Below are 14,312 nucleotides of genomic sequence, written 5' to 3' on the forward strand. Positions count from 1 at the left end.
TTTAAGTAGATTTGAATCCTTTTATCATTATTATTATTTTATTAGACTCTTTCAGGCAGTGAAAGGGAAGTTTTGAAGTTCTGCTGATTATAAGCGACCTTTGTATTTTCATATCATAATTTAGTTGGATTTAAGTAGAATTTCTATTATTTCATAGTTAGGAAGAAATGAGGAGATTAATTTATTCTAAGAGGGTTTTCTTCTCATAAGAAAGACTTTGCTTAGAATGACAAATTAGTTGCAGGAAAAATTGTAAATTAAAAAATTGTAAGAGAGTAATAAATTGTAATTGTAATTACAGCATTTTTTTTAAATACTATCATGACTAAGAGAGGGAGTCAATTGGAGACACTCAGAATTGAAATCTTTGTTCAGAATGGATGTGTTTTCCTTTAATCGATGGGAAAATATTGAAAGAGCAATCTTAGATGGCAGACTACTTATTTTTAGAGTTCGTTGTGACATGATTTTATGCTGGGAAAATTTGGAGTTATTATGAATCTTGGAAGTTTACTTATTTATTATTTATTTTATTTATAGTATCTATCATATAAATCAAAATTGATTAGATTTTTTCATTAATGTAAGATCTTTTGCCTGGCATATCATGGGGCATTAATTGCCGATTTTGAAAAATTTGCATTTTCCATTATTTTTCAAAAAAGATTGATCCCCTAAACGTCAAGTCATAGAGTAAGATTGATCAGATTTTTGTGAACAATATTTTATGTTTGATTCTTTATTTCCTGCCTTGAGTTATTGAGAGCATCAAAATTTAATTTTAATTCTAGTCATATTCCCAGGTATATATACTCAGTGATCTGGAGATGGCCAAAAATTTGCATTAAATCTAATGATTGTATATGCTGTTTTTGGATGAAAATGAAACTATATTTATTGGGATTAACTTTGATCAATGAGCCAGCTCTGTGCTTTTGCTGCAGTTGCGGTAATTATCAGAAGAAAATTCTCAGTGCATGTTTTCAGTTATATATTAGTGGATACGAGGAATATCTCTCCCTTGTAAGATACTACTCTTGATAAATCAAGGGATAAAGATAATACTTACCATTCATATTTGATTGCATAAGTCGAAATGCTCATATATACTTTTTCTCAGTTGAATATAAGATTCTAGTCAATAAGCTCAGAAACTATACTATGCCACATGACTGTTGTGCCAAATTTTAACAAAGGATTTGTATGAGAGTCTTCCTTGTGTACAAAGTAATTGAATGAAGTCATATCAAAAATCTTCATGGCTGATTTTAATTTTCGTTTGTTACAATTTTTATCATGAGAATTGTACTTCATTTTGAAAGGTGTTTTTCAAAGCAACCACTTTATTATAATTTTTCAGCTCCTGTAAAAATAATTTTGATATAATATTGTTCTTTAATATTTATTATTTCTTTTTATGAGTATTTAATTATTTTTATAATCTAGACAATGCACAAAGAAGGACAATGAAATGCCAAATATATAATTTTTAGAAGCTGATTTTATGTAAACATACTTAATTAGCGAAATTCAAATTACTGTAACCAAGAGTTGGTAATAAATAAGATGATAAATTTTAAAAGATGAATTAATTTTAATTTTTATTTGTATTTTCTTAATTTTCTACATTCTCATTAAAAACAATATAGATTAATATTTGAAAATTTCAAGACAGTATGAACAGATATGGAGTAGGGATCTTACTCATTAATGATTTGAATGAAGAACTCAATATTAGATCAAGTGGCTTATTTAGCTTGATTTTCACTAATTTTAGATTGTGACTAATAAACAATTTTTGGATTATTTTTTGGTGGCCTTTGCATCCTAATTATGTATTAAACCTCTTAATGAATAATAAATTTTGAATGCGAAAAGATTTTATACAAAATACATTTGAGTATAAATATATAGTGAACAAATTGAATTTTGTTGCTTTATGAGTATCTTTTAAATTTCATATTCAAAATTTTATAAATATTCTGTTTTAGAGCTATATGATATGTTTAAATTATTTTTTCATAAGATTCGTTTTTAATTTTTCCTACATCAAAAATTAAATTGTTTACTTTTAAATGTTATTTTGGCATCTTTAATTTGTACTTGTCTTGAAGAATTGCATTATATTTTCTTTGAAGTAAATCGCAAAGATGCTGGGTATGCTGAACTTGATGTAACTGTCACAAGTCCATTGGGTAGACATCTTCCTATTGAAGTGAAAGGAACTTCTGATGGTGAAGGTGAACTTATTGAATTTACCCCCACGGTTCCTGGAAAATACAAAATTGCCATAACTTATGGAAGTATTGAAGTGCCAGGTAAGTGTTACTATTATTTTAATGTCTCACTAAATTTAGCAGTAAAAATTATTTACGAAATATGTTGAGTCATTTCCATACAATTTCATTTACAGTAAAGAAATTCAGAATCAGTTACTTGATAGATAATGCAGTAAACTTCAACTACTTTACTTTGTTTTACTTAAGTAAACTTTTTCTAATTTTGCCAGAAATAAGGAAAAAAACAAAGAAATAATCAAATACTTTTAAACTAGAGTTGTTGCCTTATATTGTTGACATCTTCAGGAAGTAGATAATAGTTAGAACCCCCCCCTCCTTTTTTAAAAATTTATTTATTGTTTTGAATTATTTGTAAATTCAAAACAGTTTATTAGATTAGTTGAACTGTAATTTGGTATGGAAAAAATGCATAACAGTAATTTTATTCCGTTTATCCTAAAACAGGTTCCTATATTTTCTCCCAGGTATTTGGGCTTGATAAAGGGTAATTGAAGCATGGAAATATTTAAATAAAGAGCTTCTAAACTGAATTTAAAACTTTAAATTAAAATTTTATATGTATTAAAAATAATTATAAATTGAGCCTATAAACGGTGAAGCAAGTTTAATTAGGTTGGGAATAGATTTAAAAAGTGCATTTTGTGTAAAAAATATTTTTATTTATTTTAATTTGGAGCGATACTTTTGAAATTCCACTTAAATAAGATTTCCATAGAAGAAAACAGTTGATAAAATTTCGCATCTGTGTCTGCATTAATTTTCGAAAAGTTCAACATTATCGTAAGAGATAGGGCCGTCAAAAAGTACTTTTTTCTCTCTGCCAGCATCCGAGGACAGAAAAAAAAAAAAAAGTTTTTTAGAAGCGTTTTTTTTTTTTTTTTTTTTTTTTTCCCTTTCCCAGTTGTTATTAAATGCTCAATATTCAAAATGAGATGGCAATTGAATCTCTTTCTCTCTCTCTCTCTCTCTCTCTCTCTATATATATATATATATATATATATATATATATATCAGCCTGTGGCAACTGGTTCCTAAAAAATTCATCATTAAATCAGGATCACCAGTGCAATGGTGTGTGGTTTGGCCATAGGAAAAATTCATTCCAGCGTAATAGTCGAGGCAAAATGTTAATTTGTTTTTAAATTTCTGCCACTTTTTTCCGAAAATTAGCCTCTATTATATCATTTGAAATCGTAGATTAACATTTTTTTAACATAACTATTGTTATTTATTTTTTGGGGGAACATGAAATTTAATTCAAAATAGTGTAAAAAAAATCTGTAATGTAAATGTAATATTTTTATAGTATAAATAGTAAAATGTATGAAAACTTTCTAATGTATGATTGAATATTTTGCTCTATATTTTTCATATTTCATTTACTATATCTAAAAAAAATTCCAACCAGTTTTCTGAATATGAATTTGTATATTGGGATATTATATTAAGATAACTCTAATTTGTTGCTTTTATCAAATAATATTTGCACAATTTAAGAATATAAAAATTGTGCAAAGTTCTGTAATGCAATAATATTGCAATATTGTTTTGGTGTAAATTTATTCATTTGTCAAGAATTCATATGAAAGAAATTGTGTCCAGTAAGATTAATAAATATTTTGTTTGCTTTATTTTATATTTATGTATAGTTTTCACACTTTATGGAATCTACCTTTTTATGAATACACAGTCTACTTTTGACTTATAGGATAAAAACTATTTTGATTATAACTTATTGATAGAAACACATTTTTTTAAAAAATAAAATTTTTATTAAAGTGATGCTAATTTTATACATTTAGTAATGAAATAAAATTTTTATACTATGAATGATTGCACTGGAATGATTTTTTTCAATTAAGAAATGATATCTGTTTTAATGCTTTTGTCTTTTAAAATGTTTAATAAAATAAGTATTTAAATTATTTCTATAATATGAAAGGAAAGTTAGAACTTACAGTGGGAATTTTTAAAAGATAACTCTAATTTGTTGCTTTTATCATATAATATTGTTTTATTACAAGTTAATAGTGTGCTATTACTTATTTCTATTAAATGAAATCTACACTGTCTATAAAGATGGTATTGAAAATTGTATTTTTATTTACTCTAGGTAGTCCAATTACTTTCATTGCACAAGACAGTGGTGTACCAAAAGTTGAAGGTCCTGGTCTCACTGTTGCACAAATTGAGTGTCCAGCTACTTTTAAGATTCTTGCTAAAGGTCTCTGGGGTCACCCAAGTGTTATTGTTGATGGTGAGTTGTTTATTATTTATAAGAAAATTGTATCAAAAGATAGTTACATTTTTTTAATATGACTTAAAATTGAGTTAAAAAATTTGATATTTAAAATTGTTTTTAAATTATATCTACTACTATTTTTTTTTTATAAAAGCACATGATATGTATTTTCAAATTAATGGTAAATTTCATTTCATTTATTTTAAAACTTATCCATTTTTGTGCATAAAAATATTGTATGTATGCTTACTTTACCAGAGGTCTTTGTTACTGTCCATTTATACTGTGAAATATTTTTACAGTATTTTTTTATACAAACCTTTTTTTGTATAAAAGGAAGTTGTTTCTCTTGAGGCCCATATGAATACAAAATATTATAGTTAAATATTTTAAAATATTGATCTTTTGATATATAAGTTAAAAATCAAATGTTCCTTCAAAAATTTGTTGATAAGACTCTGATATTGCTCACTCAAAGAATATTTTTATAAAAGTTTAAAATCTTCAGTTGTTTTTTATTTCTATTTTCTTTGTAATATATCAAATTCCTGGAAGTTAAGTATTACTCTTGAAGACGAAAATTCTTTTTCATTTTAGAAATTTTCTTCATAGTGATTATACACAACAATTTTGTAATGTTTTGCATATAATGAAAAGGAAATTTCTGAAATTATTTGGAATTTTTAGGGCCTGAAACAGAAGCTGAAGTGTCTATTGAGGAAGAAGAGGAAGGTATTTATTCAGTTTGTTACATTCCATTGGAGATTGGTCTCTTTGACGTCAAAATCTCATGGAATAACAAAGAAATTCCAGGTATCAGACGAAATTAGATACTTTTTATTTTATTTTAGCATAATTTTTATTATATTATTTTAATTTTATAACTTTTCATAATATCTTTTGTATTAGAAAAATTCTTTAATTAAACAAAAAAAAAATTATTATTTAAGATATAAAAACTGGCAAATTAATTATACATCAAGTAATCAGCAACAATCTAGGAATTTGTATATTTGAGTTACAATAGTTTTAAATTTTGAAGGTAATGGTATTTTTAACATTAAAACAATCAAAGATGATGGATTTCAAATTTCTTGATAAAAATTTTTAAAACTAGGTGTTTTAATTAGAAATTGTTGGATTTTTTTATTGCATTCATTTTAAAAACCTGCCTATGAGATGCCATATATATCAAAATTCCATCAGTATGACATATTAATATATTATAATTTAATCATTGTTCTATATATAATGTGCTATACATTCCATTTCATTCTTATTTTTATAAGTTATCCAAATTCGTTATTGTAATAAAAATAGAATTAGCACTATCAATGGTCATGAAAACTATTTGCTGAAAATTATGAAGGAATATAAAATAAGGGTAAAGTTTTTCCAGAATTCTTTCAAATCGATAAATTATTGTAGATATTATGTATTAATAAACACAGTTTCAAAGTATTAAAGTATTTTAAAAAAACAGCCTACATGAAATTGGAAGTGCTCTCTTATATATGTCATTAGATCAGTGTTTCATAATCATAAAGCTTGCTTCAGCAGTCATTGTTTAATTTCATAATGGGATAACAGTCCAGAAAATTGTCATTTAACTCTAGAGAGAGTTGCATGTTATTTTTATTGCAAACTTTCATATATTTTTTTATTATTCTTTGATTTTTTTTATTTAATTTTTCCTAATTATCCATAAAGAATGTATAAAACAAAGAGTATTTGTTATTGCACATTATTGCTGATATTCTTTACTTTGACAAATTTTGTTATGGGAAAAAAATCCTTTATCGTTGAAATGAAACATAAAAATGAGAGAAATGCTTTCCAGTGAAATTCTTGGACATAATGATATCACTTTGAAATAGTAAAAAATAATAATAATAATAATAATAATAATAATTAAATATTTAATTTAATAATTAAATATTGTATAAAGGTTTTTTATCAAAAAAATCTTGAATCAGGATTTGATTAAGGATAAATGTTTTTAATTTTTGAATATGTGGTAAAGAAATATATTGAAATTTAAATTCACCGAGAAAAGTGCTTTGATATTAGTTGTTTATCATAAATATTGATTACTTTTTTTAGGAAGTCCTTATCATCCAAGAGTTGTAAACGCCAATAAAATGCGTGTCATTGGTGGCTTAGAAAATCTTCTTGATGAGCAGAATCATATCCAACTTACTGTTGGGCAAGAAAAAAGAATTCCTTTTGATGTCTCTGAAGCGGGGCCAGGTGATTAATAATACCACTACAAATTTTAAAATTTGCAGTTTGTGATAAATTTGAAGGAAAAAAAAAATGTAATAAAAAAATGTTTTATAGGCAAACCAAAAGCTGAAATCCGATCACCATCTGGTAAAATTCTTCCCTCACGGTTTGATCAAACTGGAAATCATAGGTATCATCTTCATTTCACACCAAAGGAAAGAGGTAAAGTTTCACAAAATTAAAGTGATGTTTATATCTTGAAAGGGCTTTTCTTTTTACACTATATAAAAAACATTTGTTTACAAATTTGTTAATTAAAAAAATTATTAAATTTACTTTTTTTTTTTTTGAATTAGCTGGTTTGCTGCTCTCATTTTGAATGGTTAATTCTTGAACTTTAGTTGAAAATTACTTAAAATCTCTTAATCTTAAAGAAAGGTATAAAATATAAATTATTATTTTCTGACACTATTTGGATTTCTACTTTCAAGTCCAAGATAGGATAAAAATACAAAAGAGAGATAGCTGTGCTTCAGATGAAGTAAAAATTGAGTGCAATTAAAATTTTGAAAGAGATTATTGGGATCATGGATTCTTTAATGAAATAAAATATGTGTAAAAAAATTAAATTACATGGATCATTTACTGATTAACGGGATGAATGAATATATATATATATATGTACTACTAATAAAGGAAAATGTGTGTATGTCTTGGTGTTCTATGAGGCAGATCATTTTATCTACAGCTACAAAATTGAATTCATGTATATTTTGGAGAGTAAGAATTACACCTTGTAATTGGAATGATATGTAATGAGTACATTACATTACTTCGAAAATGTCGAATTAAAAACCAAGCAGGATTTTGACAATTTTCAAGATAATCTCAAAACTATAGTAAAAAATAAAATTTTGTGCAGTTTTAAATTTAAAAATGTTGTCTTTTCAATGGTACCAATTAATCTGTTATGTAATTTTTCCTGAATTTTTAATGTTTTTCTGGAATATCTATCATCTGCATAATATTCGAAAAATTTTATTGTTTCAATGAAATTCAAACTGCTTTGATTGCTTGATCAAATTTTTAAATGTGTGATTTTCTTCTGTTGTTGAAAGCTAAAGAAGAATTATATTTCTTATTATCTGTGCTATTTACATGAGGAATGAAGAATGAAATTGTTATTAATTCTTTAGAAAAGAAAATAGTTAAACAGATAGAAAATAGATTACCCAGGTTATTTATTGGCACTGTGATGTCATGGAACGCGACTCCAATTGTGAAGTTCATATCCATAGAGCATATATCAGACTATTAAAATGACACAATTTTAATCTCTATCTAGAAAGATTAAAATGCTTTTTTTAATGAAAGTATCAACACCAAGTTACACATTAAAATTTTTATAAAGAAAGATAAGAAAGAGTATTAGCTCACAAATTCTATTTAAACATTTTAAAATTCTTGAATTGTTTTCGTCCCTTTTTATATGTTTCACCAAATATTAGTTTTTTTGATTTTCCTCATATACAACATGAATTTTTAAGTATATATGTTCCTTTTAAAATGCGTAATTAAATCTCTCTTAGTATGATTTGAATCTTAAATTTCTTATAAAAGGAGCTTGAATGAAAGAACTATAAGAATTAAAAATTCCTATTGCCACTTCTGTTATTTTTTTACTTACTTACTTTTTGAATTGCATGAGACAAAAAGATTGCCCATGGTCATCTTATTGTTAATTCAGTAATTTTTTTCTCATTACATACATTTGAAACTGATTGAAAGAAGAAATTGAAGAAAGAGAAGTTGTTAATTAATCACTAGTTAGTGGAAGTAATAAAACCAGTTCAAAGAACCTGACCACTTTTTAAAATACATTTTTTTAAGCCAGAGAAATTTAATTTTGAGTAACTTAATTTGATTTTTTTATAAAGAAACATCTGAAATCCGAAAAAAACATTTCTATTTTTAGCAAAAATTTCTTATTTAGTACATCAAAAGTACTAGACAAATTATAAATCTTCTTTTCTTATATATAAATATATTATGCTTTGTAAAAAATTTTGTTTGCATGTATGTTTTATTTCAGGTGAACATCAAATCTATGTGTATTTTGCTGATTTGCCTCTTCCACAATCTCCATTTTTGGCTCACTCTGAAGAACCAGGTCCTGTACCAGATCACACGAGAGTGGTTTTGAGGGGTCATGGATTAACCGGAGCTAAAGTGGGAGAAGAAGCTGAGTTTACCATTGATGGATCAGAAGCTGGTCCGGGTATATGAATGGATTTGATTCTCATATTTTTAAATGCACTTACCTTTACGTTATAAATGCCAAAAGATTCATAATTTATGAAATACACTTTCAAATTTATAGTTCGACATAATAAATTTCTGGAATATTTTCATGATATACTAATATAATCAGTAATATAATATACTAATAAAATATAACTAATCATAAAACAATACAAATTTCATTTGAAGAAGTTTCTTGTGCTTTGTAATGAGTAATAGTATAGATTGGGTATTTTTTTATGACCGTTAGGAATTAATAAAATTTTCTTTCTTTATATTTTCATAACAAATGCAGAATTCTAAAGTAATTCCACAGAAATTAGTTTCTTAGATTGTATTAATAATTGTAATGTTTTTCCATTGTTTTGAAGGTTCGCCTGAAGTTACTCTTGGTGGAGTTAAAGCTGACATTCCAGTTCAAATTATTCCAATTGAAAATAATGTATATAAAGTGGTCTACATGCCTACCGTTCCTGGTATACAATTTATTTCACCTTTGCTTTTTAAGAAATATATATTATTTCACACTTTTTTTAAAATAAAATTTATTTTGTCTTGAATTATTTTTCTAGTTATGAATGTCCTATTTCAAATAAAATCTTGTTAATTTTTAAATAAAGAAAACGATCTGATAAAATATTCTAACCAGGTTCATTCAGGAGACAATGTTCAATGTGATCGTTTTTCCCTTTGGCTTTTGTGCATAATATATTTACAGTAAAAATAATTATGTATTAATTTAAGTGAATGTAATCATTTATATTTTAGATTATTTTATGAATGAGATTAACTCTTGTGACATCATAATTAGATGTAAAATATAAATTTTCATGTCATTTGCATTTGCATTTAACTGCATATTCTCTGCTGCTAATTTTTTCTCTCAAGATGAACATTCAATTTGGGTTTTATCATTTGAGCATGAATTATTAGATAAGTTATTAATTCCAAAAGTGAAAGAATCAGTGAAATCGTAAGAATCATTTCTTTCTTCATTGCTAAAAGATTTTTAGCATCCTTAAAAGGTGCATAGTTATCCTATCACTTATTATGCATTAATGATTAATGTCAATGGCATGAAAGGATGCACTAATGATTGATGTCAATGGCATGAAATTATGCATTAATGATTGATGTTAATGGCATGAAATATATATTCATTTGTCCATTGAAACTTTCACAAAAATTTTAATCTGAAATAATGCTTTATGAATATACAGGTGCCTACTTATTGAATGTCATGTGGTCAGAGCGACAAGTGAAGGGATGCCCTCTGAAAGTGAATGTATCTGCATCATGTGATGCTCAGAAGGTTGCTTGTTCAGGAGATGGCCTTCGTGGGGGAACTGTTGGCAAAGAAATCAAAGCTTTTATTGATACAAGGAAGGCTGGTCCAGGTATTACATTCACTTATATGATGTTCATTCTAATTAAAGGCAGTGTTTTTAGATGCCTTCAAAATGGAGATATAATATTCTTATGTGTTCATTGCCAGAAAATGAAAATATTCATCAAGTGGTTATTTTTTAATGCTTCTTTGATAATAAATATATCTGGTGAATTTCCTTTTGATTTCTTTTGCTTTTCTTTTAAAACTGTAGAAAAGATGTGCATATGCACTTCTTTTCTACATTTTTAGAAATTTTGAGCTCCATTAACATAAACAAGTAATAATTTTCTGGATATAAAAATATTGCTTACATTTAATCAGTATTATTTTGTTGATCTGCATTAAAAAAAATTATATGGTCTGAATACATTTATTATTTATTTGCATATTGCATATGCTGGATGTACACCCTAACTATATCTTAATAACTGTTTTTTAAGCCATTAGAAGTGGCACATAGTTCCATTCGAAAGAATACTTTAAATGATGTAAGGAATTATATTTCATGTTGCTTGTCAGTAAATGCATTAACCATAATTCTTGCCAAATAAAATATTTTCACGTGCTAATAATTGAAATCACACACACACACAAAGAGAGAGAGAGAGAGAGAGACAAAGTGAGAGAGAAATTTTAATTTTTCTGAACTGACCATTATGAAGCATTGAATTTTCATTGTTTGGTGCAAATCAAAGACCCTTTCAAGAAAAGAAAACTTTTAATTGGATGATTTTCTATGAGGTAGCTGTTGAAATGGTTTTATATAATAATATTCTAAGCTTCATAACTTGCTCAGTTTGGTCGGGAAAAAAAACAACAGTTTTTCCCCTGCTTTATTTAAAATGTTATTGCATTGATTATTAACTAAATAAGACTAATGTGGAAGACTAAATTAGATTTAAGTATAAAACTAAATTTAAATTTTGCACTTTGTGTATAATCTATTAATTCAAACAACATTAAATATTATTTTTTACATTATTTAATGTATTTTCCCAAATAGAAATATATATCCATCTCTACTGGTTTGGAAAGTAGTTATTGGACTATTATTATAATAGAACATTGCATATTTGACCGGTATTTGTTTCCCTAATATTTATTTTTACATTACAGGTGAATTGACAGCACATTGCATGGGTCCACATAAAGTTGCTTATTGTGAATTGGTCGATCATAGAGATGGTACTTTTACTTTATATTTAAAACCTCAAGAAGGTGGAAGACACGTTCTTACAGTTAAATATGGTGGAGAGCATGTTCCTGGTAATTGTTTCACATCACTCTTAAGCTCACATTACTACTGTTTTTTAATTTTTTGTATGTTTTTGGAGTGAATAATAAATGAATCTTAATTTAATTTAATTTCTATTTATTATTTAATGAATTTTAATACTCTCATGTGTCTGTATTTCTCTCTAATCTTAGTATTGATTCTGCTTAAGGAAGAAAATAAGTGCAATTACCTACTCAATGATAAAAAGCATTTTTTTAAATCAACTGCTATTCTTTAACTTTAGTATATAAATATAAATATATTTTTTAACTGAATGTATCCCTGCTCTTCTGTTTGGATCTATTGGATTTGAAACGTTTTTGAACTGCTTATAAAAATTGTCACTGTGGAATTATATTATGGACATTTTATGACTTTGTTAGCGAAGATGGATGTTATATTGTCTGAAAACCGTTTTCTTTTAAATATATGTTTTCTCTAAATTTTTTCAAACTGTATTTAATGTATAGTTCTGCTCAATATGATCTCATTTTTTTTCTCTTAACTGTACTTAATATTTTACATAATATATTGCTAATTTAATTCAAAACATAAAAATAAATTCCTACAAAGCATTCATTGTGATACTGAATCTTTCCATCAACAACAACAAAAAAAAAGTCACATAGCTTAATTTACTGTTATTTGGAAGATGGCTTGGAATCCAGCCAAAGTATTTTTTTTTTTTTTTGAAAAATTAGTTCTTTTTATTACCTATCAACAGCATACATCAAATAAACCATCTAAATTTGGAATTAATAAATCGTCTTTATGTGATAGTAAAATTCAATTTTTACTAAAGTAACATATTTTTACTGGAAAAGAAGTCAAATTATATGAATTATAATTGATCTCTAAACTTAGAAAATAGAATGAAATATGTAATAATTTCCCTTCTTATGAATTGGGCTAAAACAAAATGTTATCTAACAAAGAATAAATCAATACTTTCCTGATCAAATGACAAACAAAGTTCAAATGTCAAACAAGTTCTAAAGTAAAAATTCTTGCTTTAGAATTTGTACAGTTAATCCAATTTGTATTCCAAAAATGTAGAGAAACGTCACTTTTAGGAATGCAGTGTATCATGATAATAAGAAACAGAAAACTCTTATTTAAATGCAATGGCTATAGCAGTGAAGAAGCAGTTGGGATATTTTTCAGCAACCTTCGTATACATACACTTGTAAAAGGAAATCAAATATCTAATCTAAGATTATATTTTATAATAGTTCTTTTGGTAGTTTTACTTACTGATATTCTTTCAAATCACTAAATAGTAAATCAGTTGAAAATATATTGACCCGAATAAGGTTGTTTTTAGAATTAAAAAAAATTCTGCCCAAGTAATATATAACCCCAGAAATGAGGAATTGTGTTTTATATAATCGAAAAATAACAAAGCAAAAGACAACACGATTTATCATCAATTTCTGCAATAAATATGCTAGTGAATTGTAAAAGTGTGAGTTTTCTGGTTATGTCCAACAAAAAAAGATAATAAATGAAATAAATTGTGCAAGAGTTGTAGAATATGGAGCTTGCAGATATGCTTTCATATTTTTGTTCAAATGCAAAACCTAAAGAAGTGAAGATTTCATAACAGCTTATAAATTCATTTTTTATTAAGATACATTTCTATTATATTTAGATATTTATTTTTTAATTACTATCATATTTATACTATTAAGGCAATTCTTATTTATCACAAAATATGTTTTTCTTAAAACTGAGAAAATATAAGTTCTTGAAGTTACTACTTAATATCCGTGGGACATGCATTTGTATAGTGAATAAATGCCAGGTTAATATAAACATCTATTAAATTTTGTATAAATGTGTGTTTTAAAATGTGCCATTTTTTAAATTACACAGTCCTTGATTCACTTAAGCAGTGTATTTAACCTTTTCACTTGGATAGTGACTCTCACGCACCATTCAAGACAATGCATCATTTTGACGTTTTATTTATTTAATTTTATTGTTAAAAAATACTTGCAAACTAATAAGAAGATGCAAATTAATAAATGGAAGAATTCATCTTAAAATCAATTTCAATAAGCTATGTCCCCGATCAATTTTGTAATAGGAAGAAAAACTGAATTTTTTCAACTAATAACAAATATCCCTCACTTTTTTTTTTCCCTTGCCATTAAAGCATGTTATCTTATGCTGAAACCAGAAAATAGAAAAAGTTCTAAGCTATCCTTTATTGGATTTAGTTTTGCATAATTCAAATGTATTTAGTTTTTCTCCTTATTGTATAATTTGCAAAATTAAGCTTGTTAAATGGGAAAATAGTATTAATCATTTGCATTTTTTGGATAGTTCATTCCTTGTTTTCATGGTCATTAATTAGATAATGGTTCTTGATGTTTCATGTGTACTTTTTAAGGCATGCTGGTATTTATTTTTTTATTTAGTTCAAAATGAAAGATAGATTTTTCCTCCGAAATTGCAAACTGCATTTTTATCTTTGACTTATTCATCTTTCAAAATTTAAAATTCATATACAGGGATAGATGCAGCATGCTTGATGTATATTTTCATTCTGTTTTATTTCATCTGAATCTAATT

The 14,312-nt window shown here is 26.0% G+C and overlaps 1 protein-coding gene across 1 annotated transcript in view; it reads left to right on the forward strand.

Moving 5' to 3' along the window:
- LOC129974972 (filamin-A-like) overlaps window positions 1–14,312 on the forward strand; it is a 127,732-nt gene that overhangs the window by 109,458 nt on the left and 3,962 nt on the right. Inside the window, exons 41-49 of the mRNA XM_056087798.1 lie at window positions 2,139–2,318; window positions 4,414–4,557; window positions 5,230–5,355; window positions 6,646–6,792; window positions 6,883–6,990; window positions 8,861–9,046; window positions 9,441–9,545; window positions 10,290–10,466; window positions 11,576–11,725. Coding sequence (XP_055943773.1) covers window positions 2,139–2,318; window positions 4,414–4,557; window positions 5,230–5,355; window positions 6,646–6,792; window positions 6,883–6,990; window positions 8,861–9,046; window positions 9,441–9,545; window positions 10,290–10,466; window positions 11,576–11,725 — 1,323 coding nt within the window. The remainder of the gene's footprint in view (window positions 1–2,138; window positions 2,319–4,413; window positions 4,558–5,229; window positions 5,356–6,645; window positions 6,793–6,882; window positions 6,991–8,860; window positions 9,047–9,440; window positions 9,546–10,289; window positions 10,467–11,575; window positions 11,726–14,312) is intronic.

The sequence above is a fragment of the Argiope bruennichi genome, chromosome 7, assembly GCF_947563725.1.
Source record: "Argiope bruennichi chromosome 7, qqArgBrue1.1, whole genome shotgun sequence".
Lineage (NCBI taxonomy): Eukaryota > Metazoa > Arthropoda > Arachnida > Araneae > Araneidae > Argiope > Argiope bruennichi.